General features: G+C 44.2%; 1 protein-coding gene across 2 annotated transcripts in view; it reads left to right on the plus strand.

Annotated features, from left to right (window-relative positions):
* The window catches only part of SPSB1 (splA/ryanodine receptor domain and SOCS box containing 1), a 33,514-nt gene extending 10,828 nt beyond the window's left edge, over positions 1–22,686 (plus strand). For both annotated transcript variants that reach the window (XM_048967654.1, XM_048967655.1), the window contains exons 2-3: positions 15,743–16,571; positions 20,582–22,686. In XM_048967654.1, coding sequence (XP_048823611.1) covers positions 15,878–16,571; positions 20,582–20,709 — 822 coding nt within the window. In that variant the 5' untranslated portion in view covers positions 15,743–15,877 and the 3' untranslated portion in view covers positions 20,710–22,686. The remainder of the gene's footprint in view (positions 1–15,742; positions 16,572–20,581) is intronic.
* The last annotated feature ends 4,511 nt before the right edge of the window (positions 22,687–27,197 follow it).

Here is a 27,197-nt window from a genome sequence, read left to right on the forward strand (position 1 = left end):
TTCATCCCCACTTGCTCTGTATTACTGAAACTGTTATTTCCAGGAAAAAGTTGCTTTTGGGTATCTGGCCACCTACAGAGCATATATATATATATATATATATATATGTATATATATACACACATACATTCTTGTCACCACAGTTTGTGTGCTTCAGTCCGTTTCACTTCTCTGGTTTTGAATTTGATTTGTCTTGTTGCACTTAAATGGGGACAAACCTTCAGACAGCCAGGCTAGAGCAGCTTTCAGAAGTTCTGCTGTTGTGTGAAGCCTTGTGCAATTCAGGGTGATGTAAGAACCCAGCTGAAGCTTTTGGTAACCCTGCTTATCTCAAACAGTTGTAGTGATTTCCAAGGACCCTATCGGGTAATGGTGAAAGCAAAACATTGCATCATATTGAGACTGCCCAGCTGTAGCCTTCATTCAGATGTGCAGCGTCTCTTCCTAATTACGGTATGTCCCAGGTCAATTATATTTAAGCACAGTCTAACCATGCCCTTAATTTTTTTTGGCTAATGACAAGGCAGAAATGTAGTGAGGCATCATCCCAGAATGCTCTGCTTTGGGGAGTTTGTGTAAGTTCCAGTAAAGCTGGCAGTGTGAGCTGTCTCTTGTGTAATCTGTCTGCCAGGAGTATCCTCTTAGCTCAGCACTTTATTGAGAGTGGTTGTGGGGTGGTTTGTTGCCTTTGAGCGTGCTGATGGAGTGGTTTGCTAAATGTTGACAAATATATCAGCACTAGTTTGCATATTTATCTGGTTATCTCTGTGAATTTTTGCTCACATAAACAGTTTGAGTTGCATTGCTTCTGGTTGCTACTTCAGGAGTGAGGTTAGCACGTCATTTCCAGAGAATGGCAATGAATTGGGTCAGGCTGAGTGCACTGTGTTGGTTTCTCTTTTTTGCTCAGTTGTTTCAAACATTTTAAAGGTTAGATAGAAAGACAGGTTTCTGTGTTAGCTGTAAAAGTAACTAGTGAAAGGATGGAGATCATCAGTGCCCTTGCAGAAATCCTTGGCTGAAATCAAAACAAATGTGTACACATGGTAGTTGAACATGGGCAGCCAAAGCATACACACAGCATTTAGATTTTGTAAATCATATGGTGGATCCATGTTTTAGAGATAATTTTCATGCAAACTGCTTGCACTTTGTATTCTTGTTCTGACTGGTCCCTTATGGGCCCTTCCATCAGGGGGCCCTTCCATCAAGCCTTCATAGGTAAAACTTTCTGCTGCTTAAAAGGTAGAGGAAAAAAGACAAGGAAGCCTTTTCTCCACCAAAAATGTCAGGATGGCAGGTTGTGAGTCTGTGTAAGAGGTGCTTGGAGGGACTTGTCTCAAAGGTACTGAGGCCAGAAGAACAAGGTGTTCAGATATTCTTCTCCCTCTTTCAGTTGTGTGAGCAGAACATAAGCTCTCATTTGGTTACTTCCCAATGAAAGCCCATTGTACAGCACGAGGTGGCTGCACTTCCTCATAGCTTTTCCACGCTAGGAAGGTTGCTGTCCTCTGCCCTGTAAATCCGATTAAAGGTTATGGAGATGCAGAGCAGAGTTGTTGTACCCTTGATGCACTTCTGTGACAAACTTCAGTGCCTCTCTGTTGCTGTTACAGGTCTGGACTTGAGCACAGTATCTAAAAGTTTGTATTATATAACAAACATGGTGATCCTGACTTGACTTTTTGCAGAGAACAGACAGTTCTAGGCAGACAAGAAATGCCAATGTTTTTTTCCTTTCTTCACTGGCTGTGTTGCAAACCATTTATGCCAAAACATTCTGGAGGCGTTCTGCCATGGTGTGACTCCGCTTCCTTTCTGCTGAGGGAGATCCCTAGGAAACTGCTTTCACTCTGGAGGCTTGGAAAGGAAGAGGGAATTGAAAGCTGTGGAGGGGGATGTTGTGGACTGAAGCAAGCCAAGGTGCTTGATTACACTGGGTAGCAGGTTTAGATTTATCTAGACTCTTTACTTCAACTGGCTGTTGCAGTGGCTGGAGAAGAAAAATTGCATCTTCTGGCTATGTTGTTGGATTTAGAACGGGTTTTTCCATGGCTTTTATTATGTTTTAAGGCTTGTTGTTGTTCCCAGGTCAAACTTGAATAGAAAACAGAAGACTGCTGCCAGCTTTCTGTCACTGACACCTTTTATCTTGCATTCATCTCTTCCAAGCAGATGCTGCTTTCACTTCTACTTCTTCCTACAGGACTGAAAGTAACAGCCCTTTGATGTAGAGGGAGAAATGGTATTTCAAAGCAAAGTACCTAGTGATCTTTGATAACAGAACTGTTTTTTGTATTGGAGTTAATTCTGCATTCCTGCTGTGAAATTAATCTGAATGGTGGAAGCTCCCAGTCCCTGTTTGCTCAGAGCTATCCATCCCTGCTTGGGGACATCATTGGCTGTTCTGTTTGGGTTAAGAGGTACAGATGGAGCTGGGCTCATCGTCCTGGGGCTGCGCATGGCGAAGGCAGACGCTGGTGTGATGCAGTGTCCCTGCAGATTGCTTTCTTCCCAGCTGATAAGGTGCAGTGCATGGTTGAGTACTGCAAGAGTGGCAGCCACGTAGCTCAAGGTGGAGCACAGCAGAGGAAAGGAGCTGAGGAGAACAACTCTTCGGACACTTCGCTGTGGTAGTGAAGCAATCCATAGCTGCTAGCCAGACAGCCTTCTTCCCAGTCCACCCTGCCCTCCTAGCCTTCCTGTCTTCAAAGACTCGCACTGAGCGTGAGGTTTGTGTGAACATCCAGCTTTTGGCTTTCATCTTTTCCACTTAAAAAGATGAGTTCTGTTCCTGTAAGGTGGAGCACTTCCTAAAGGGTGATGTGGCTGAACTGCATGCATGAGAGTATTGTTTCCAAGGGGTGTGCTAAGCCTCGCAGGGAGGGCCACTGATGGATAAGTGTGAGCCACAGGATTGTTCGTGGAGCAGGTGGCTCAGGGAAATGGAGAATTCCAAAACTTAAGCTCTGACTGGTTTGGCAAGCAGTCAGGATACAGAAGAAATGATTGGCTGCCTTGATGTGGCATGTTACAGGAGCTATCTGATGCAGAGTAGGCCCATCCTAAGTGTAGGTTACTCAAGAGTAGAGGCTGGGGGATAATCAAAACGTCTCTGGAGATGAATTGTAAAAGGCATTAGTTTGCAAGTGAATGTGCTTTTTGCTGTCTTTTTGTTTGTCAGACTTACTGAAGGAGGCTGGAGAAAGCTTTTTTTTCACATAGTCAGATGCTGGAGGTATTAAAGAATCTGACCAGCTTTCAGGTTAGGAAGCCTGAACTTGATTTAAAGAGGCTGGGGTAATTGTGTGAACTTGTGCTTTGGATGCACGTGCAGGGGTGTTGATTTCTGAAAACATCCTTTGGCTAAGTGAATAGAACAGCTTTCTAAACAGTCTGTGAAAAAAGATCACTTCCTCAGTGACTCAACTGTCTCCTCTTGTGAGGTTTTTGTCTTCAGTAGCAGCACCCTCAGTCTCCACAGACCTCAGGACAGGAAGGACCTGAATTTATAGTCTGAGTAAGCTGGGAAAGATCTACTGGGTGTTCGTACATCAGGATGTGCCTTCATTCCTCTTTTTCAACATTTAACAAGCCCAGGATGAAGTGATCTGGGTAAATAGTGTAGGGAAAGGCTGAGTTTTTTCCATGTGACAAGGTAAGATGACAAAGACCTGTGAATACTTTAACTGTATGTTTAAATTGCTTAGTAATTCACTGTTGATTACAAAGGCTGTACTACGTGTTCTAAGATTTATTTGACCTGAGGATTAACACTAAGTGAAGCCTGAAACTAGCTGATTAAACTGGAATGACTTGAACAGAGAGGAGGATATATAAGGCAAAGTGTAAAATTTCTCACCACAAAGAGTTGGAACAGTCTGTCCATGGGTTGTGCAGTCTCTATTTGTGAAGGCTTATCAGAGTAAACCAGATAAAGCTCTGAGTAATCTTGTCCAACTCTGCTTTGAGGAAGAGACTGAACTAGAGATCTCCGGAGTTCCTTCTCACGCTGAATTATGTAACGATTCTATGTGAGCATCTTGCTGCAGTGCTGTCAGTTGATTTTTGTAAATGGATGCTGTCTTATTAGCTGAGAGACAACAGGACTTAAATGTACAGCCAGGCTGTAACTTGTGGTTTTTTGGCTGCTTGTTTCCCAGAAGGAAGCTAGTCAAAAAACCTTCCATAATTGATGCCTGTCCTATAAATCCCACAAACAGATGAATTACTTTTTTCAATTTCAGCATCACCTCTGCTTTTAATCTCTTATTAAAGACTTCTATGAACTGAAACTCTCTTGTCGTCTTATCTCAATGCCACAAGTGAGCTGCAAATGAAAACTTGATGCTGATTTCACTTAAGCTGCTCCCATCCTACAGCACTGCACACCTAGTCATGGTGAGTCCTTTTGGCACTGATAGTACACATGGTGCTGGTTTTAGTGTCACTGAGTTTGCAGCTCTGTCCTCTTTTGTTTTGCAGCATTCTGTTTGTGGTGCATTAGGAACCTAATGCACTGGTGGGAGGGAGCAGAGATCCACTGTTGGAATGGGCTGAGGTTTTTTTTCTCCTTTGTGGCCCAAATTTCAGTTTTCTGTAGTGCTGATGAGCAGTGCCAGTCACTTGCACAACTTCCCCTTTAGTATAGTTGTATTTGATGTAGATGTGTACTGTAGCTTCAGACCCAGTAAGCCTATTTGAGGGCAGCAGGCTGAGTAATCTAGAGTTTGGCAGCTGGGGGGATTTTTGCTTTACTGCTAGCAGTGCTTGTGACATCTTTAAGTGAAAAGAGGAAGGAGGAGGCTGTAGCTGGGCAACCTTAATATTGAAATAGCTCAAACTGCAGATGGTTTTCCTATGAGAAAAGAATCCTGCTGGCCTATGCATGGCTGCAGACTGAATTGACTGTGTTGCTTTAAGGAGTGGGACTTGAGACCCTTACTGTATCTTACATTTTTCAAGTCATGTATTTGAAAAGTGCTTTGTGGACTGGAATACTTAGGTGTATGTGGTACGATACAGCGAGGTGTAACTTGTCAGCCCATGGCTGACAAGCCAAAGCAAGCTGGGATCCATGCTGCTTTCCCTGTTCCTTCAAACATCGCACATTTGAGAAAGGCTTTCTAAAAATCTGCTTATAGGCCAAGGATAGCTAGAATAAGAATCTTTCTAGGCCAAGGATAGCTAGAACAGGAGGCTGACCTCCCCTGGACTTGGAGAGGATAGCACAAGATGCAGCTGTACAAGTTGATCTGCTCTTTCTTGCTGTTGCCTATGAAGGCAGGAGAAAGATGGGGAGTTCTGGTAAATGACTGCTGGGACTTCTAACATAGATCTCTTTTAACAGGGTTGCTGCTAGCATTAAACCACGGTGTGATCCCTTATTTAGCTCAGCTCAAGGGGGAAGGAGGGATTGTAACTGGATCGTTTGTCTTATTGCCTTGTTTTGTCCCATCTTGCAGTCTTTGCAGAAAAGAGCTTCTAGTACAAGAACGGATACTTTCAACAGAGGTGGAAACATCAAGTTTTGTTCTTCTGACTCACTGTTCTCTTCCACGTTTTCGTTCCTTAGTATTTTCTTATCAGAAGATACGTAAATGGATGTGAGGGCTGGGCAGTGAGTTGTGCAGAGTGTAAACTAGTAAACAGAGAAGTAACTGCAAGCATGGAGTTCTGCATGAGGAGGTGTGTCATTATGGATGAGATGGACTTCTTTAATGCAAATAGCTCTGTACATGAACATCTGCTGTCTATAACTAGTGGTCCAGTTGCGGAGGAAATGCTTTTCTAAATGCAGCTTATGTAGGGATGTTGCAGCTTCAGTGCCAAAGGGAAGGAGAAAGAAACAAGAGGCAGGAATGGCCGCTTGGCCGGGTGCTTATTTTATACTTTGAATACCAGTGCTAAACAGTTGATTACTCCATCTATTGATTGTCTTCTGGAACATAGAGCCAGCCTAAATAATTGTTGCTTGCATTACTGGAGTTCATGATCAGTGGAAGTGAGACTTGGTTTGAGCAGCTATCTAACCTACAGGTCCTGAAGAGTTCTTAGGTATTTCCCTGCTGGTTGCGTTACTACTTGGCTGTCTTGGAGCTGCTGAATTCTTAGTATGGTCTAAGGGTGATGTTATATGGTATCTGATCAGAAGCCTCGGTGAAATCCTTGGTTACAGAAGGGTTTTGCTGTTTTTGTCTTTTTGTTTGTTTGTTTTTTAAAAGAGGGGGGTGCTCTTTAATTTGAAGACAATGTGGCAATAGAAAGGCAGCATGGAGTTGGTTGCTAAGGAAGAGGGAAGTTGTAAGACAAGTACTGTTAGACAGCGTGCTTGGTAGTTCAGTCCCACAAACTAGTCTTTCAAGTGCAGCTTGTTTATAAAACTGGGGCTTTCTGTGCTTGCTGTGTGCCAAACAGATTTCAGCCTCACTGGGATGGGAGGCATCCCCTGGAAACACCACTTGTTTACATGCAGAGTCTCAATAACATGAGAAAAAGTGCCTGAGGTGGTCAGACGGGTTCAAAAGTATAGGAAAGGTGATCCTTTGGGGGTGGTGAAAGAGTCATGTGGTCTGCCTTCCTGCTAGCTGTGTGACTGGTTTCCCATAGTCTGCAAACAGATCCGAGCTGTCTCTTGAGAGCGTGCAAGGAAATTGAAGCTGTGAAAAGCCTGTGTGTTGTGCAGGTGATTTCTGCTGCTGGAATCTCTATGCTAGCTTAGCTTTTCTCCTTGGAGTAAGCTCTCCCAAAACTCCAAGACACTAGTGCTTTCCCTTAAGGCAGAGACTACACTGAACACTGCTTCCACATTGATTCAGTACAGCTCTACCAAAAAACGTTTATCTCAGTATAAGGGAATCCCATCCCCACAGAATGTATTCTTGGCACAAGTAGAAGAATCATTTGTCTGACGGATCTTGGCTGAAGGTGATGCTAGGATGTCTAGTACCTGACCAGATGTGGCCAGTGAGATGATAACATGGTATGCAGGAATTGTCTTGCCTGGTCTGTGTCGTATTTGATCCTGTGCTTCTGTGTTCTTCAGATGGGTATCTGCATGCTGAAACACTGGAGGGCAAGATGCTCAGACAAGTGCCTCGGTGCTTCAGGTGGTAACAGCTTATGCTGCAGAATGACTGCTGATGGCTAACGTGTGCAGAGCTCTTTGAGCAGGAATTGGGCTGAGCATAGAGCACAGTAACTGTAGTAATTTAGTAGTTTTTCTCCAGGCTTTCGTCTGTATTAGCTCTGCTGCTTTGTGACCTTGCTGCCATTTGTCCCCTGTGCCTTTCTCAGAGGAATAAGGGGGTTGTGTGGGTTTTCCTACTTCTATAAAGACTATCTGCAGGTGTTGTCCTCGCTCAGATATAACTGCCAAGCCACAGCTTTCTTGCTATTTCATCCAAAAGAATTGGTCTTCAAAAGCGCAGTGCTGTGGCTCAAAGCTGAACTCGCTGTTTCTGATCTTAAGTAGCAGAAACATATCCCTCCTACAGCCTGTCCACATCATCTGTGTTTAAAATGAGGAATGTCTGCAATCCACTTCCATGCATTGTTAACTTGAGAGCTGCAGAGAGAGAGTTGTTAGGCTGCTAGCTGAGCTGACCATCATCTGAGCATATGCCAATCTGTCCTGTAGCATCAAGCTTGATTTACACATTGTTTAGATTAGTTCTACCTGGAACTGGAGTTCATCCAATCAGTTCCCTGTGTTTGTAACAGCTGTCTGTAAATACTTGCTGGAAACTGTAAGTTTGAAGCTGCTCCTGGAAAATAGCATTTCACCAGTTGGCTACAGACAGATCCTCTAGACCAGCAGGATGTTGGAGAAGAGCAAAGGGGAGAGGTATAAGGAAGGTCACTTACTGCAGCTGCAGATGTGGGACATGGGAAGGGACTCTGGCTATGTTTCTCAGCCCTTGGCTAAGATGCAGAGCTGTCAGTTGTGTGGGATGGTGAACTCAGGACTCCATCCTGTTTTACAAAGGAAGAGCTCAAGTCACTGGCTTTCTGTTCTGTTCAGTCAGTCCCTGCTCGCTGTGTATTTTACCCTGTCTTCTCTAAGGTCCCAAGATCAACTCAGCTGCACTTACTGTGCCATGTAATGCTTATCCTGCCATGCAGGTGCTTGTATGCCTATGTGGCAGTGTTCTGCAAAGCGAGGGATGTTTGGAGTTGAGTTCTGCTGTGTACTTGCATGCTGGAAAGCCACAGCAAATTGCCTGACTCCTTTTATCATGTCTGCTACAAGACCAATATACAAAGTATTTCTAGCCTAAGTCTCACTCTCATGAGTTTAGCACAATGTTTCCTCTGTAACTGCCCCCATCCATGAGTAAGAATGGAAAGGAAATGGACACATGGTAAGACAAGGAGGTAAGAAGAAACTGCTGTAGTGTAATGCAGAGGTCTGCAGCCAGCTTTGCTACCTTTTATCCTTGAAGGAAAGGCAGGTCTCCAGCCCAGTATGTGTTAAGAAACAGTGCTGTCTGCAATACACTGGAGTATGTTCAGGCATGTGGGGTGGATGAGAGGTTATAGATTGTGCTGGTGGGCAAAGTCATTATGTCAGTATACATGCTGATCGTAGTGCTGTGCCTGTGAGTACATGTTAGTCATAAGTGGGAGAGGCTGTGGCAGAACACGTGTTCTGCTGTGGTTCTAAAAGCTCATTAAGGAAGAGTCTGTCACTAAGTGCATGGTTTGAGTGAAAAATAGAGCCCGACAACTGCAAGCCTTGTCTGTATTAAGACTTAATGCCCACCGAAGATGGGATCACCAGAGTAGTCAAATGGTTCCGATCTGCCTCTGAGAAGCTGCTTTACAGAGCCTTGAAGAAACACCGTGTCTGGTCTGTGACTTGACATTGGCATTCACGAGCTATCTGGGAGCTGTAAAGAATCTGATGACTTTCCTGAAATACCTACTAAATTTCCTCTGTAAGGAAAACCATCTTGAGTTCAACTCAAAGTTAAAGAAATACCATAGTTGCTCTGAGAGGGGGGGGAAAAAGGAAGAATAGTTGTCATTTGTAACTAGCATTCAACTGCTGGGACCTCTGGCAGAACTTTCTGCTTGAGCTCCTTCCATCATTACAAGCACTTTGCAGAGTAACCTCTTTCAATGCTGCTAGATTAGGCAGCACTGCAGCTAGTAGGAGGTTGCTAGGTAGGTAGATAGTGGAAACTTTAGTTGGTTTCTAGTAGGTGGCTTACTTGAGGATGGGTTGTCCCTTTTTTCCCCCCAGCTTTTACCTCACTCGGATGTACTGATTTCCGAGTAACTTTAGTGCTCTGGAGACCCAACCACTCCATATAGGGTGTAAGAGGTCATGTTGTCTTCATCACACTGCCTTTCAGTGTTTCCAAAACAGCTAGAAAGCTTCTGCAGAAGCATCTGATCCAAGGAGTGGATCACTGTATAGTACAAGCTGGTTCACAGCTGTAAGTGTTATTCAGTGACAGGCTCGTGGCTTTCTTCTTCAGCCTTTGCTGGTGCATCTCATGGTTATGCTAGCTGCTTAATGTACAAGACAGCAGAGCTCTTGGTGTCTAGGACCACAAAATGAGTTGCTTAGTAGCTGAATGAGCATGCTGCCTTAGCGATGTGGCTTGTTAGCTTTGTAGCCTAGGTAGGTCACTGCCAAATACTAAGCATCTTGTTCTCTCCATCCCTTGCATATCTTGTGCACGGATATTTGCCAAGGGGCTCATTTTACTGGAGGATTTTCCTGTTTGCTGGCACTTGTGCATCTTACGTTTACTTGCCCTACCTTTCATGGTCTTGGTGGAAGTTTCGCTTTCTTGAAGAGCAAGCAGCCCTGCCAACAGCTGAACAAACGGAGCCAAGCTGCTTCTGCTCTTCAGTGGGTGAGGATGGGGAAGTTGCCCCTGCAGCGACATCAGCCTTCTACACAGAATAAGACAGCGAGAAGGTTTGTCAGTGCTGCCCAAACCGCTGCTCTGCAGTGAGGGTTGTCTGCTCAGCCCTGATCCAAGCGCAACTGCAACACTCAGACATGAGCTCCAGCCACATTGATGGTAGGACTGTTCCTGCTGTCTGCGTTGTAGATACTTGTTCTCTGCTAATGCAGCACTGCAAAACTTCCTTGGCATGGGTGAGCTTACTTCCTCTGCAAAGTTTTGATCAGCATTTTAGGGAGAGTGGGAAGGGTGTTCAAACTAGAGTGCTGCTGAAATGGTCGCATCAGGGCTGCAGGTGGGGGTGTCACAGCTATCTTGTGATCAGCTTCTGCAGTTGGCAGGAACACACAATTCATGCAAGGCAGTAGATTTAATGCTAAGAATTAATGTCAAGAAAAAGAGGGAATCCTGATTCTTTGGGACAAAGGCTTGGATGCTATTTACATTTGAGGTGTGCGAGTTCTTTTCCCCACCCAGTTAGTATGTTATGTAGCACTGATGATCCTGCTTGGCTTTATATGTTGGTGATGAAGAGATTTGTTCTTCTCAGCATATAGAGAAAAAACTTGTGCCTAAGCAGCTCCTGGAGTTCACAGCAAAGAAAGAGGATAGCTTTATGTGAGGGGACATTGGGGGAAGTTTGTCTGCAGGCAGCACGTCAGATAGCTGAAGAATTTGCTAGGTGCGAATCTAGGTAAGCTGCTGTCAGCAAGCTAGCAGTAGCTTATATATGATTTTGTCTACTAGTTTGTGGGATGAATATTCAGCCCAAGAAAATTGACTATATATACTTAATGTTTTCTTAATGAAGTCATGGAAACCTGAGTGAAACTGCATTTGTTTTTGTGGTCTCATTTTACAGGGGCTGTCTCTTTTAGTTCAGCTTTCCAGAGGAGTAAGCAAGTAAATGATTGTGCAGAATGTTTTATCTCCTGCTGAGGCACTCTTGAGACCGAAAATCTTCAGGGTGTTGATTGACTCTCTGTAGGCCATGCCGTGTGTTTAATGGTGTGGACTCTTCCCTGTAGAAGTGCTCTTCGTAAATGTGGGGGAAGTTAGGCCACAGTAAACTTAATAGGAGAGTAAGACTGAGTCGGAGATCAAGGAATTTCAGGGTCTTCATGTAATCTTGTAGCTGATGGTCCAGATGAATGTCCATGTTGAGCAGGGCTGAGATTTTTGCACTGTTACCAGACTTTTGTTACTGTCTGAAGTGCTTCTGGTCTTTCTTTCTAGTGAAGTTTGTAACTGAGTGAGAATGGCTTGCCAATACTTGACCTAATGAAAACATCTGTTTTCAGTGGCCGATTGAGTGCCTCACAGGTGCTTAAACATCAGCATGAGCTTTCCACTAAGTGTTTTTTGCTTTTCATTGTTTTGGTTGGGCTACTTCTGGAACTCTGAGTGCTCTTTTGGGTTTTGAGTTGTGAACATCCATGCCAAATGGAAACGTCTGCTCAGGGGTTGTTAATGGAACCAGCAGTGACAGTGAGTTTCGGAATGGCTGGTACAAATACTGGGGATGTGTGACTGGGACTTCAAGGGCTTTTGCTGCTAAGCTGCTTTCAAATATGAAAATATGCACACTACCTTGTTGAAATTCCTGTGTCACTTGGCGATATAGATACCTGAAATAGCCTCCTACTATGTGATAGAACTTACAGGGGAACAGTCTCGTGGCTTCAGATGAAACAGTGAGGGCAGCTCGGGCGAGTGTTCTTTGGCTTACACACAGTGCATTGATAGCCTAGATTGCGTTTGTTGTGTGCTTAGATGAGGTGAATGAGTTTGAGTGCTGACATAGATAGGAATGAAGTGAATTGACTTGAAATGTTAAGCAATGTTTTGAGTGTGGATGGCTTTTTTTTAATCTAGCTATGTGAAATCATGTCTTGAGATTTTCCCCATGGGATCTGGGTGACATTCAGGAAGCAACTGAGGTTGATTTGATACCAGGAAACAATCTCCTGTTGTGGATATCAAAGGCTGCTGTCTGCATGGCGTCAGCATGATTGGGTTCTTGGTTGCATTTGACCATCAGCTTAAGGGGCCATGGGCACAACAGAGGATGTTTCTGCTTTATTGTACACAACATTTTGGTGAAGTGAAATGACTGCCTCGGTTTGGAGATGTCTGTAGTAGGTAAACACGTGGCCTGATTCGTGCAGATTGCTAAACAGAAGAAGTTGGAAACCAGCTCTGCACTGACTACCGTGCGTGTTCTTTTCTTTGCAAAGCTCTGCAAAAAGCCATGTCTTTCCCATTGAGCTGCAAGGACTCTGACATTTTCAATTGAAATGGTTAATCTCCTACCTTGATCTGTTTCTGGTAAGCAGATGCTCTGAAGCTTAGGATGTCTTTATAGTACAGCAGATCATCTTGCTGTGAATAGCTAAACTGAGGGGATGCCTAACTCCCTGAAATGAATAGTGAATGCTTTGCTCTGGGACCCTTTTGTAATTGTTCCAAAGCTTTTTAAGTCTAGAAGGCTTACAGAAAAACTGAAAATAGCATGGGAATAAAATAGTGCCATGGGAATGGGCATATATTTATAAAGCAGAGCAGAATTCCAGAGAGCCTGAGCTGTTGATGTGGTAGATAAAAGTGCTCTGTGTTTGCATTTGTACTTAAACCTCTAGTGTTCAGAAGTTTTGGAGTAGCTGGATCCCTAATGAATCCTTTCATTTACAGCTGGCTGTATCTCATGTCAAGATAACCAGAGCATTAATCCATTAGTTAGGAAGGTCAGCATCTGTCTGTCCTGCAGTTGTAGGCCAGGTTAGTGCCAGGACAGTGGAACCAGCTCTGAACAGACGTGGCTGTCTTGCCCTAATTAGGAACTGTGTTGCACCTGAATTTTGGCATATGCTCAGTATCTGATCTGCTCAGTCTAGTTGACCTCTTTGTTGCAATCTTTCCCCCTTTATTTCTCTTTTTTCTAGCTACAGTCCATCTTGTGTTATTAGGTTACTTGGGGAAAGAGTCATAACTAAGGCAAGTGATGAATGCTTGAGTTCAGGAAAGGGTGCTTTCTTGAAGCATATTCTACCAAGTGTGTTTCAGTTGTCTGTGTTGTCTTTAACTGTGGTGATTCCCTTTGAGGTACAGCAGCCTTGAGAAAAATATGATAAAAGCTTATGTTGGCAGGAGGCAAAATAAATCATAATGAATGAAGCATTGTTTTGCTAATGGAGAGTACTGAATTATATTCTGTTACTTCTCTTGAGCATTACACTTCAAAATAGTCTGCAGCAATACTCCTGCAGTCTGGCAGCCTGCTTTGTTTTGGTTGTTGCTTCCTATACAGTGTTTTCACATGTACTGTACAGCTCTCAGGAAATCTCTGCCTCTTCTCCTCCTGCCAATGTTTTGTTCCTTTATCCTAATCAATGTTCCAACAGCTGAACTTGCCTGTAGGCTTCCAAGTGTGCTGTAGCCAACACCTTGTTGACAGCCTTTGTCCATGTGCCATAGGCCTTGGGAATGCCAGATAGTTCTTCTGGTTCTTTCTGCAGAACAACACATGAGTCATTTGCAGCAGCCTGATGGTTTTTCTCCCAGCCTAAGCAAATTAGTTGCACCGAAACTTTTTAATAACCGTAGCATCCAGTCAGCATTAATGTGCATCTCCTTGGAAAGGGAGAACTCCCAGCAGCGATTTCAGAAGCCTTATAATGGATTTGGTGTCAGCTTTGAGGTGTAAAACTGAGAATTTGAGCTCATACAAACGTGTGGACTTAAAAACGGGACAGTGAGGACTGTCCCATCAGTGCCATTGCACCTGAAGTCCATGAATAGTTTGCAATCAGCTATATTACAGCTTAGTAATGTTTGTTGGGGTGACACTTCTAAAGGATATCAAGGATTTTTCCTTTTTGCATTTCACAAATGATAAAGGAACAAGGAAAGGAAGAGGAGTCTTCTTTTTTTTTTAAGAATTACCAGATCTGAGCGTGCTGTTCCCACAGCATCCCCCAAATTGCAGTAAGAAGCTGTAGGGAGGCTGATGAATTGATCCCTAACCTAGGGCATACGTAAACCTTCCCTGTTACCTTCAAGCTGAAGCCTTGCTGCTTATGTCCAGCAACCTTATTTTTAAACCAGACCTGATTCATGCTCTATTTTCTATGCCAGATGAGGTCCTGGTTGTGAGTAAGTGTTGTGACTGTAGCTGGCAGCGGCCCCGAGTGATTGCCTCACTTCAGGAAATGTTAAAATAACACTTTTTTTCTTAGAAAGCTAGTTCGTTCCCCTCCCACTTTTAATTCTCCTAATAGCTGCCCCCAGTTTGGCAGCTGCCTGACAGAGGGTTGTTTGTGTTGCTGAGCGAGAGCAGAGCCACTCCAGTGGTTGCAGTGCTACAGTAGAGGCACGAGAAGTGAGCTAGGCAGGCAAGCCGGCTTCAGCTCTTTAGAGGGTTCTCTGAAATCTGGAAGGAAAACTGCTAAACTGTGAGAAGAATCTTGTGCCTCCCTCTGCACTCTGCATCTCAGGCTGTGATTTTTATTTTTCTCCTGGAGAAGAGGAGCTGAAGCTGCTTGCTTGAGATGGGCCATATGGAGGTGTAACTGCTCTTAGCACTACAGCAGTCCAGTGGAGTCAACAGTTGCTGGAATGGGTGTTGCCTGAGGCTGGATACAGCAGGTTTTATCTGCTGTTTTGTACTTGCACAGTCAGGCCTTCAAGGTACTTTGCAAAGCTGGAGTGGGGCTAAGAACTCTCCTCCACCCTGTATCCATGGCTGTTTGGTCAGCTGATCCAGGGAAGGTTTGTAATTCTTCAAGAGGATAAACTCTCATTTTATTGCCCAGCTCCTGCCTTGTTTGATCACTGTTCTGGTGAGATGGTTTGTGTTCAGTGCTGTTTTTATTTACCTTTTGGAACTGTTTGATTGCTGAGGGAGGAATAAAAGCTATTTATGGCTGGATAACCCTGCCTGGCAATCCCTGTGTTTGCATGTCTGGGGTATATAGCCTTAACTTTTGGGGATGCTTGCATTGTAGGGGTTCCCCAAGAACTTTCATTTACAAATGTTAGCCAGAAAAGCCCTGGCATCATGGAACGTCTGTCAGATCTGGAAGCACTGTGTAGGAAGCACTGGAGTACCTGCTAGGAGAATGCCAAGTGCTGATCCTGTGTGTTGTGTGAATAAGTTATTTTGGACCTGAAAAAAACATTGTAGGAACCAAGATTGTTTGCAATGCCTGTTCTACTTGCAAACCTTAACTGTGATCCTCTTCTTGAGTTGGAATGTGAATGTATCCATCCTGAAATGCAGCCTGCTTTCCTTTTCCTGTAATGGAAACTGTATTGTGAATGACTTGCTTTCTCCTGAAGGCCAGTTCCAGCACTAAAGCTGCAGAGAACTTTTTGCTGCTAGGGATGGCTCAGATCAAAGCTCTGCAGAGTAGTTTTCTGTATAAACCAGTCCCTTGTACTGGTCAGCTCTAGCAGGTTACTACGGGGCCAGCTGTACAGTCTGACCATAGATGAGCTCTCAAAGTTTAATAGTGTGGTAGTAAGGAGCAGTGCATTCACTGGAAGAAGATGAGCTCCAGTAGCTGAATCCATACCTCCTTTAGACTAGGAAGGAGGAATTCAAGTGCTTTTCTGAAGAGGACATTAGTGACTTAGCACAGTGCCTATTTCATTTCTGTCTCTGCTTTGCAGGGTGCAGTGCTTAGGTGGTATGCGTTACCTTCGCTGGTGGAAAGGAAGGATGGATTGATAAACAGGTCGATACTGTGCTCTGTAAATGTTGCATGCAAGGCTGTGTGGCAGTGTTTAACTTGTCTCTTGTTTTTCTTTCCATCCATTAGGCAATACTGACTAGCAGACATCTTGACAAGGTCTCCGAGCAACGTTTTCTGTAGAGCTGAATGAAAGCAGAAGCAGCTGGGTGAATTGATGAGCTTGCCTTGGGAGCCTCTAAGTAGGCAAAATTGGAACCCACGATGGGTCAAAAGGTCACAGGTGGGATAAAGACTGTGGATATGAGGGACCCGGTGTACAGACCGTTGAAGCAGGAGCTCCACAGACTTGACTACAGCAAACCCACGCGTCTGGACTTGCTACTGGACATGCCTCCTGTATCCTATGAAGTCCAGTTATTGCATTCATGGAACAATGATGATCGCTCGCTGAATGTATTTGTGAAGGAGGACGATAAACTCATATTTCACCGGCATCCGGTGGCTCAGAGCACAGACGCTATCAGAGGCAAAGTGGGATACACACGAGGACTGCATGTGTGGCAGATAACGTGGGCAATGCGGCAGCGAGGCACACATGCTGTGGTAGGGGTGGCAACAGCAGATGCCCCTTTGCATTCTGTAGGGTACACCACACTTGTAGGAAATAACCATGAATCGTGGGGATGGGACCTTGGGCGTAACAGACTGTACCACGATGGCAAGAACCAGCCGAGTAAAACCTATCCTGCCTTCCTAGAACCAGATGAAACTTTCATTGTGCCGGATTCCTTCCTGGTGGTTCTGGACATGGATGATGGGACACTGAGTTTCATTGTAGATGGGCAATATATGGGTGTTGCCTTTCGGGGACTTAAAGGGAAAAAGCTGTATCCAGTGGTAAGCGCAGTGTGGGGACACTGTGAAATAAGGATGCGCTACTTGAACGGACTTGACCGTGAGTATAATCTCTGTATTCGTTCTATCAGCCCAAATCTGTGTGCTGCTTACGATCAAGTTTACTACACCGCTGAGGGTTTTCACTTTTGTGGAAGAGATGAGCATTTCATGTCAGCAGTAGGATTTAATTTCCGAATACTTAATGGCAATTGAAATAGAGCTTGTCTGACTAAGTAACATGTGCTGCTACTAATGCATTGCAGGGAGCAAGTGAAATTCAGGAAAACAGTATTATGAGAGAGGGTAATGCCAGTTGTTTATCTGGACTGACAAGCCTTTTATACTGCTACCAAAATGTCAAGAAAAGGACATTCCTGATGACAGTTGCAATGTTTGCAATGTAATCCTGGTGCTTCTTTACAGGGAGCAGTCTCTGAGGGACAATTCTGGTAATTCCTTATGGAAGGACTTTGAAAATTCCCTGCAGGAAGGAGTGGGAAGATTTGGTCCCTGTCTGAGGAAGTGGGAATGTCTCATCTTTGAAGAAAGTAGCTTGCCTCTTTCATGGCAGGCTGTTCTCATTTCTAGTGTGGGGGCTGGATGTTGTAGCCAGGCCGACTTGCATGCTAGGTCTTTTAGTAACATCAATCCCTTGCTAAGCTTAGTAATAGGTTTGGCTGCCGACGTGTGCTGAAGTCTTATCTCTCATAAAGGTTTCCATTGGGCCAGATTGTGACTCTGGATAGGATCCTCTGGATAGGATGGAGAAGAGATGTGAAGGAAGTGGATGAAAATCTGGATGGTTGTTACTGAAATAAAAATCAGGTGGTAAACTGTAATAAAAAAGGTAGAGATTCCCCTGCATTTCAGAACAGCGCCTGTCCAAAGGCAGTGGCACACTTGGCTTTTATTTGTGCTCAGAATGTATTTGTTCTAATGCTGGGCCAGCAGTGGCAAGCTCCTAGTGCTGGTGACATGAGGTGCAGCCAAGTGGCACTGGGCACCAGAAAACTGGGCACCAGACTAACCAGAAAAGCCTTGTGAGGACATCGGTGTACAGTCCACAAGTACTTTGAGAAATATGCTAAAACTCAGACAAGGTACCAATACTGATAGTTGCATACCTGATGTGCCCTGTCTTAATGTGGTTAGAAAGCAACACGTCCTGGTCAGACCAGGGAAAAAGGGCCATATAGCATCTCCTGCTGCTTAAATGCTCTGAACAACTATTTTATCTTATTCAGCAGTACGATAGCTATTCACTGACACTTCAGAGGAAGTTACTTTAAGGAACTTCTGGAAGTCAAAATAAACACTTGCTTACTGTAGGGATGTTGAAAAGCTCTCCTAATGCTCAGTAAAAGATGTATTCTTTCCATATTTTTTTTTCTTTCCTACAGTCAGCCTTCTTTCCATCAGCATTTTAGCAGATGAGCTTTTAGAGCAGGAGAGGCTGAATAACCCAGGAGAATTGCAATCTTTTGAACGGAGAGCTCCTGGCAAAGAATTTTCTCACCAACAAAAAGAAAGAACCTAGCTTATCCTGCCATGGCAGCAGCTCCAGTAACCAGGTTTTTGGTAGGGTCAAATCCAAAACTTGCAGCTCCTTTCAGAGCCAGCAAGCCTGTGGAGCTGTCTGTGCAGAACTGCACTTAATAGGGAAACAGCCACCTCCTGTATTGGATTTGGTTGTAATGTGCTCTCAGCATAGGAGTGAATCATGGGCATAAGGCCAGGAATGACAGGACGCTATTTTGGCACACGTAGAAAGGAGGTGTCTGGCTCTAACCACTTCTCAGCATTCAATAGCTGCACTGTGTCCAGTGATTGTAGTGCTTGTGAATGGAAGAAGGTCACATATGTGTGTGCCTTTTCTTCCGGTCTATCTTTGCAAAGACTAGATTATCAGAGCAAACTAGGTGAGGACAAAGTTCTTTTTCTTAACCTCTGTGGGAAGGTGATCTTCTCAGCTTTTAAGACTGTTAAATGGGAATTATTTGTTAAGTTGATGCCTGTAGCCTTTGAAAGTCCAGACCCCTTGTCCCCTATGGCCACCGTCCTCTGGCTAGACAATATCTGTCCAAACTATCTCTGTACAGAGCAAGAGGAGCTGGGACAGATTTGGAATAGGGTGTATTTGTACTTCAGAGGGTACAGGTTTTAAGGGTAAGCTACACTGGCAAGTGCCAAAGGGAATGTTGCCAGTAATAAGTTTCTCTGGTAGTATCACAGCCAGAACTGAGACGTGTAGTCCTGCTGTACAGAGAGACCTGTGCCTGCCAAGGAGGCAGCATGGATCTTGAAGTAGGTCATGAGCAGGCAAGAGCAGCAGTGCCTGGGGCTGAGTGTAGCTATGCTCTGCAGGAAGCACTGAGCAGCCCTGGGGCCACTCTCGGCACAGAACACGGGTGACAAATTGTAGGGCTTGGGAAGGAGCAGCAGTGCCCTGACAGATCTGTTTGATTGCTCTCCACCCACCAATTTCTGCTGAAGAGGTGTACTTACAGAGGCATGATGCCTCATTAATAATGCTCGAAGCACAAGGACAACTCTGGAGAACTGCTGTAAACAAACAAAAACATTGTGCTGCAGCTTCCTCTGCAGAAGGTGGTAGTTTGTGATACTTAGCAGGGGTTGACTGAAGGAAATAAGGCATTGGTCCAGCTCTCTGCTAACCAGAGGAGTTGGACCAATTTGAGTGCAACTCCTGTTACCAAGTCTCTCTTCAGCAAGCAAGTTCTCCTTTTCAGAATTCTTGCCAAAAACTAGATAAATCGCTTTCTCTGTTGCTTATTTGAAATGTTTTTTGTTGTTTTTTTTTTTTTTTTTTTTAATGTGGAGCAGTGAGATTGTTTACTTTTTCCAAAGTAGAATCAGGAGTGGTCTAATCAGAGACTACTGACAGCACTTCTATCTGAGCTTTTTAGAGTTATTATCCTTGAGCCTGGAAGGAAGGGATTTGTGTCCACCTTATTGACAGAATGGCTTCTGGTAAGAAATACAGTAACATGATCATGTGTAGAAAATAAGAGAGACTAGGAAAGCTTAAAGCAGCTGTATGAACAATCAGATTAATTTGGGTTGTAGTAGAAGCTGAAGCCGGTTGGCATCTATCAAAGTTTGTAAAAATTGCAGCTTCTCAACCAAACTTATCCACAAAAATGCAAGTCTTTAGGTGTGTTTGGTCTAAGATGTCTCTAAGCTTTCTAATGATGTGTGCTGAGCATCCTTACTTGGCTTGAGATGCCTTTGTTTTAGCTGTCTCTTGGGGGAGGAAGAACCCCCCACCCCCTTGAGCAGTGTGCAGGTGAGCTTGGACAGACTTGGTTTCTCACAGCTTCTGTTGGTAACCTGTACATTCCTTCTGTGCAGCTGTAATGTGTTCACTCTGGCTCTGACCTCGATCTCTTATGCTACAAATGACTGTTCAGCAACAAAGGACCCCACATACCCTGCCTGAAAAACTAGTATCATCTTGTTCAGTAAGCGTATAAGATGCCAACAAAGGCTTGTATTTTTCCCAGATTTTTGATGTGTTGTGGCATTTCCCATCAGGGTATTTCTTCCTATGAGTAACGACATAAAGCTCTGACATGGTTTTGCTTTCTTCTTGGGAAGTATGTAGCATAAATGAAAGGGGGGACAGTTGTTATCCTATTATGTAAAAAACACATCAGTACTTCCTGGGTACTTTTACCACACAATGCTATCAAACTGTAGTCTTTTACTTCAGTAAATCTTGTAAAGCTTTTTGGATTCTGCAGCGGAAGGCACAAGCTAGACCTTGTGCTCTAACTTTAATGAATGGTGTTGCAGAGTGTAAACTTTCTTCAGGGAATCTGAGTATCTTTTCCTTCACACAGTTCTACAGAGATGTCATGCTCTGCCTGCATGTTTGATGAGCTGAAGCTGCTGATTTGTGAATGCTGAATGGCTTGGGTTTTGTGAACAGGCCAGGCGTTGCTCATCCTGCTCAGTTTTTGTGGGGGGAGGGATTTTTAGAGTTAACAAAATGAATACGTAGCTTGTAGGTTGAGATGTTAATGTCTCGGGTCTTCTCTTTTCCAGCTGAACCACTGCCTCTGATGGACTTGTGTCGGCGAGCTGTGAGGCTTGCTCTGGGCAAGGAAAGACTGAATGAGATCCCTACCCTGCCACTGCCAGCCTCCCTCAAGAGTTACCTGCTCTACCAATGACCTTCATGTTGTGGGACAGAGAGTTGAAACCAAGGCAAAATGTCTGGAGCTGACCCACTGGGCAGTGGGTTCACCACCCTCGTGTCATTGCTACTGTTGGAAATCCTTGGCCAAAGTACTCCTGTTACTGCTAAAAATCTCCATGTGCCCTTAATGGCAAGCTCTTGAGTCTTTATTTTGCGATGGAGTGTTTTGTTCTTTGGAAGTCACTTCCCCAGCACAGTTTAAAAAAGGAAACTTAACAGAAGCTCTGTGCTTCCCTGCTTCTCCTGATAAAAGGCTGTACTGCATCCTTGGGGTCGTAGAGCCTGGGAGTGAGCCCTTCTATAGCAGCTTGAGGGAAGAGCATAGCTGGGGGAAGGGAAGGCACTAGGAGTGATCTTAAGACTAGGTGCTAAGAATGGAAAGGCATGGGGTGGCCAGTGGAATTGGGAAGAGTCTGGAATACCAAGAGAAAATCATTGCTGAGTTCTTTAAAAACCAAAAAAGAAAAACAAAAACCCTAACACCAAAACCAAGAACCCTTCCACCAGGATGCTTTATTTGAAGGAAGTGGTTATATTGCTCATGTCTGTCTCTGCCAGGACCTCTCACCATGTTCTAATGTTACTTCATAAAAAGTGAATCTTGCTTTCCTGTTTATCACCATCACCTTCTCAGTTCTCCTGCTCCATTCTCTGTCCTGCAGCTTCTGAGTGGGTGTCAGCTGATTGAGCAGCCACCCCATGTCTTCACCTGCCCTCTTCCTCTTGAATGAAAGCTGTAGGTTTTAGTTTGGGATTCCTTGCTGATGTGGGGACAAAGAAGGGGCAAATGTTTTCTGCAAAGCACTTCTTGGTGAGACAGGCTGGATGAGCTCTGACACTTGTGTCAGACAGCTGTAGGTCTTGCCATCTTAGGTCTGCTTTCTGTTTAGCCCGTTCCAGGCTAAAGCTTTAGAGAAACATAGTGGTTCTCTAATGACTTCCAGGAAATTTTCTTCCTGAATAGATCGCTTAGTCACCCAAACCAGGCTTTCTTCTGCTGTAGACCATCAGCATGATCTCCACTTAGCTATGCAGCAGGAATAGTTCTGTTTCTTGCTTGGGGTTGGGGAAGTCATCCCAGAGAAGGCGGTAGCAACGTGACTACAGTAGTGCCATAGGAAGACCAGGAATGCAGAAAGTGGCTGCAGAATGTAACATGTGAGACTTCAGTGGGGTGATCTTCAGCAAGAAGAGAACCTCCCCAGAGCTGGGGTTTGGCAGGGGAGATCTTCAATAAACAGGACTAGCAATTCAGGCAAAATCAGCACATCCCAAATAGATTCTTGCCTCAGTAGCCAGGTAAAGAGAGGATGACACTCCTTTACTAGCAGGAGCTGCTCTCTTGACCTCTCCGCAGGTTACTATGCTGCCTTTCTGAGGTTATTTTGCACATTTCTTTGTCTTGAAAAAATGTTTGTATGGTTGGTTTTTTTTTTGCTCTTGAGTTATTCCCTCAGTTCTGTGTAGGTACAAATGAGTTTAGTTGTTGAAAATGTTAATATATATATTTGTGGTGTATGTATAAGAACATGTTTTAAACAGCTGCTGTAGGGTACCTTTTTAAAATTAAACTACTTGCATAGTATATTTTTAAAGCACAGAATTGGTGCCAAGACTGGGTGGGGTGTGATATGCCCCTTTCTTTTTTAAAACTAATATTTTATGATTTTTTTAACATAGGGTTTGTACTAGTTTCTGTTGCAGGGTGGGACACAAATTGCACAATAAAATACAGTGTGTATGGAACTCTACATGGTTGCCTTCAGCCTGAACCAGTGTCTTCCCTAACTGCTGGGAAGCAGCTGTGTTCTCCCCACTTCTAATACTCTTACGCTCCTTTGTCTCCATCTCTTCTCACTTCTCCATTACATTTTGTACAGTTTTAAACTCTCACATCCTATTTTATGGCTGTAGATAATACTCAATAACCTAATAAACTTTATTAAATATTGCTTGATGATGCATTTATTTGTATGAAGCGCTCAGTGTTTTCTACCCCTAGTGTCTGTGTGAATGGTGAGCTTCCTACTAAGAACCCAACCCCACCAGGAAGAACATCTCAAAGCTGGCATGTAAAAGTGACGTGGATGGCAAGGTGCAGCTAAGGTAGGCAGTCGGAACCTGAGATTATGAGTCTGCTGCTAGTGCCTAAAGACAGCTATTAAAGGTGGAGCTGAAGAAAATTCATGACTCATTACTCCACTCTATTTGAGTGGATTCAATAGACTGGGGCTCCAGTTATCTTGTCAAGCTTTATTCCTCTATTGCAGCAGACAAGCATTATTTTTCTTCCAGGAGAGAGGCTCATGTGGAACCAAGGCTCTAACTTATCGCTTCAGTTTGCCACCTGACTGCTCCTTTCCATCTTAGGAGGGGAGACAGTGAACAAAAGAAAGTAAAATAAAACGGATCCTCAAGCCAGTAGCACAGCATGCCAACTAGTGGAAGTGCTGTGACGGGTCAAGCCAAGTGGTGGGAGCTGGCACTGGATCACATGCACTCAAGAAGTCTGACTTCAGTGCATTCTGGATACTCTCAGCTTACCAGCTTGATTTAACTCAAGTCACCTGAGTCATTCCCTACCCACTGCTGTAAGTTGTGGTCAATTTCGACAGATCTTTTTGCACAGGAGGCTTCATTCCTGGGCTGTGAAGTGTTGTGGATTATACTGTTTCTGGAGCAGAAACTGTCTCTTGCTTGCTACTATGGTATTCAATGGCTTCCACTTTCAATCTGAGCAGTATATGGGTGCTCTCAAATTCTATCAGCAGCTCCAGCCAGACCAGAGCTGAGATGGCTTTGAACTTAACATCAGTTATGACAAAGGTTTTATTTCTGCCTCCTGTCCTCATACTTTTCCATCTTGCCCGCAGCTACTAACTTGCGTGTGAAAAGCAAATGATTTCATCAGTTCACATAAACACTACAAAATGTGAGGCTCAACTAAAGCTCAGAGGTATGCTCGTGAACTTCCTTATAAGGGTACTGGGTGAGAGAGATTTTTTCTTTAAAAAAAAAAAAGAAAAAAAGAAAGAAAGAAAAAGTTGTTTCTTATCCATCTCCAATCATGGCAATAATTTTTTGGATTTTGGAAGTCTTCATCTTGTTTGTTTTTCCCATTCATAGAAGACAATTGTTTGTGGATCCTAAGTGAAGTAGCCAGCATGCTGAATAATTGCTGTTTTGTTCTGCTGTGGGTAGTGGGTGACCTGAGTGAAACATGTTTCTTGCCAGCTTCAGGATAAGGCTGCCTCTGCTTTGCTAAAGTGTGACTTGGAGGGTTGCTGGGAGCACAGCAGGCTGGGGAGGGCCAGTAAGGTGGGGCAAGTGCAGAAGACTGAGAAATTAGTTCATGCTCGGCTCCAGACACCCAAACAGGCTTGTGTTCCAACTGCATGGAATATTTGAAATAAATGACCTGCTCCAGGCTGGGAGTTCGCAATGTTTATGTACAGCGCCATGGTGACAGCGGAGGAAGTCATGAGATGGGGATTGGGCCTGCTGGAATCAACAAATGATATCACAGATTAGCAAATCCTAATGAATCAGTGGCTTTCTGCTTCCCCTCCTATCGCCTGCATGTGGCAGGCAGGCCTGCTCCTTTGTATGAGCGACATTAAAAATTACAAGTCCTGGTTGTACCCCTAGAGCCTCCTTGAAAACTAATGCTCTTCCACTGACCAGCATCTCTTATCCCTCTGCTGTTGCTGGCTAACCATATTTGTGCATGTGGAACTTAGCTTCATGTTTTATAGGAGGTTTCTGGCTTTAGTAGTTTGATTGCTGTTGCCTTGCTGGTGATGCAGGAGAACTGTGACAATCCTGCAGAGTATCTGGCTGTCGTGTTGCTGCCATGGGTAAGCAGGAGCATAGCTTTTGTTCAAGCTGAGGCTTTGGTAAAAGTTATTTGAGTTTAGAAGTGTGAAGAGGAAGCTTTCTCTGGATGCCTTCAGTAGCTGATAAGGAAGTATGCCAGTACTGTAGCAGTCATGTCAAAATTCCTTTTAAAAATAAAGCTGTTCTTGGGTGCAGGTTAGCATGTAGAACATCAGTGCCAGTAAGCATTCCTGCTGTAGGTCTTGGCCAAAGCTATGACAACGTAAACAAAACAAAATTGTGAGGAGGGGAAGGACAGTTGCTGATTTTCTCCTTTATCTGCAGCGCTGACGCACATTGCTAATGAAACGATTTCTCTGAGCTCAAGCAATCTCCTGAACAGAGCCCAGCTATCAGGCTCTACCTGTCACATTCCTACCCAATCTCTTCCAGACAGTCTTCCTGTTCCCTGTGCCTGAGATGTACAAACTAGAAGCATTTGCATTATGCATTTTTTTTAACATCGCAGTTGCACTTTCTTGCCTGAAGAAGTTAATACAATCATGACAAACTTGCTAGCATGACTCTCCCATGTACTTCCTATGCAGAGCTAATGCTGTTGATCTTCTGCCAACAACCATGTTGCAGTTGACTGGAGAGGGAAATACATAGTGATTTATTTAGTAAAGTTGATTAAAATTAAAAACCTAACCCAAAGCACAGCCTTTCTTGGCGTATGAAACAGTCCTGAAGGAAACAAAACTCATTCAATTCTTGCACAAAGCACACTGAGCATTGATCCTATCCTTGCACGTGTTTTGATTTGAGATTATTGCAGGCTTGTCTGCCCTTCAGACAGAGAACTATTTGAAGCGGCTGCCAGATGTTTTGTCTGACTTGTGTTTTACAGCTTGCTTACTGCTTAGCATTGCTCTTCCCATCGGCTGTTCATGCTGCCCTTGTGCATTCTGTTCCTGTGGCATCTCGGTGCCGGTTTCCTGCCCGTTGCACTGCTCACATCCACACGTAGCACAGGGAAGGTACAAGTCTGTGTGTTTTATTCATAGGCTCCGTATTGCACGTCTGCTGCCCAATCTGCTGGCCTCATCTGGGACCTTTTCTGGGACTAGCACAGACCAGCCACATTCCTTTGCTCACATGTTGCCGCAGTGTATAAAAGTTAAGGTGGTTTGCAGTCTCTTAAAAAAAGCAGCCGTGGCCTGCACAAACAACCCTATTTGTATTCAGACCGTGCTATACAACACTGACCAGCTGCACTTTCTTCATGGCTCAGGCTGCCTTTTGGGTTACTGTAACTTAGCTGAGCAGCAAAACTTTCCCTCTGTAAGTGAAGTGAGCAACAGATTCCCAAACGCAATGAAGCAGATCAAATGCCTCAGTATTTTTTCATAATTATGATACACTCGAGTCAAGCAGGAGATGTCCCAGCCCAGCAGGGATGCCTTCCTGTTTCCCTGTGCTCACCCAGTTCCAGCAGCATCCCAGCCAGTTACAGTTTGTGTAAAGCCACTTGGCTGGGAGCAATGCGATGTGCCTGCGAATGTCTGTGCTGCTGTTCCACTCACACATTCCTCCAAAGCCTCACACAAATACAGTGTCTTAAGGCACAGAATGGATTTAATCTGTGGTTTTTCACTTTGCTCAGACTTGCATCTCATAGGAATCAGGGGGCTTCTCAGGTGCCTTTTGCTGTGTTTTCACATCTTGTATGATTGCTCCGCAGTCAGCAGCTCGTGTCCCAGGGAAGCCTCGTGGTAAGGCGGTACTGGGGGGCACAGGCCAAGAAAGAGATGCTACTTCTGGATAACCTTTTTGGTTGTCCTGGGAGTTCCAAAATACCTATTCTTACAGCCATCTATCCACGTTTCACCTCACTACCTCTTGCAGAGCCACTAACTGTTATTTAAAAGGATCTAGCAGAATAGTACTGACTGAAGCCTGCATAAGAAAACATACCTTGCAACTTCCTACTACACGGGGCAAGTAAGAAGAGCAGGCAAGGAACACCTGCCTAAGATGGCATCAGGCCAGGATGCAGGTGTTACTTTTCTTTTTCCTCTTACAAAAAAATACTGCAGGTTTCCCACAGTTGGAGCTCCGACCAATTTGTTTGCTACCTTTTCCCAAAGCAGGCACCTTGGGAGAGCAGGACTTCCTTGTAGACTGACCAGGTGGTTCATTGATCTGAAAGGTGAAGTGCTGCCTACTGAATCAATAACTTAATTTCCTGCCACACACGAGATGTTTCCTTTGGAATTGGACCACCTAGCTTTGATAGGGTCTGTTCCTACTTAATTTGAGGTCCAACAAGAGGGAGACTTGAGGAGTAACAGCTGTAACCTCTGAATGCCATCTGTATTTTTCAAACCGTCTAGACATCTGGGTGGATTGCACACATTACCAGCAAAGCCAGTTGATCATGTCAAACTTTTTCTTTCTGTATAAGCCCCTTTTTGTTTTGTTTAATGAGCTATAAAGAAACCCAAGGGAAGACTGACTTCAGTAGACAAGTGGGGAAATCTGATCGTTACTGCTGAGATTTTGACATTCTTCATTCTTACCTGGTGTACACAGTGCACAAATTCCAGGATTTCAGAAATTATTGGCTGTGGTGTTTGATAATGA

This window comes from Lagopus muta, chromosome 21, assembly GCF_023343835.1.
Source record: "Lagopus muta isolate bLagMut1 chromosome 21, bLagMut1 primary, whole genome shotgun sequence".
NCBI classification, from domain to species: domain Eukaryota; kingdom Metazoa; phylum Chordata; class Aves; order Galliformes; family Phasianidae; genus Lagopus; species Lagopus muta.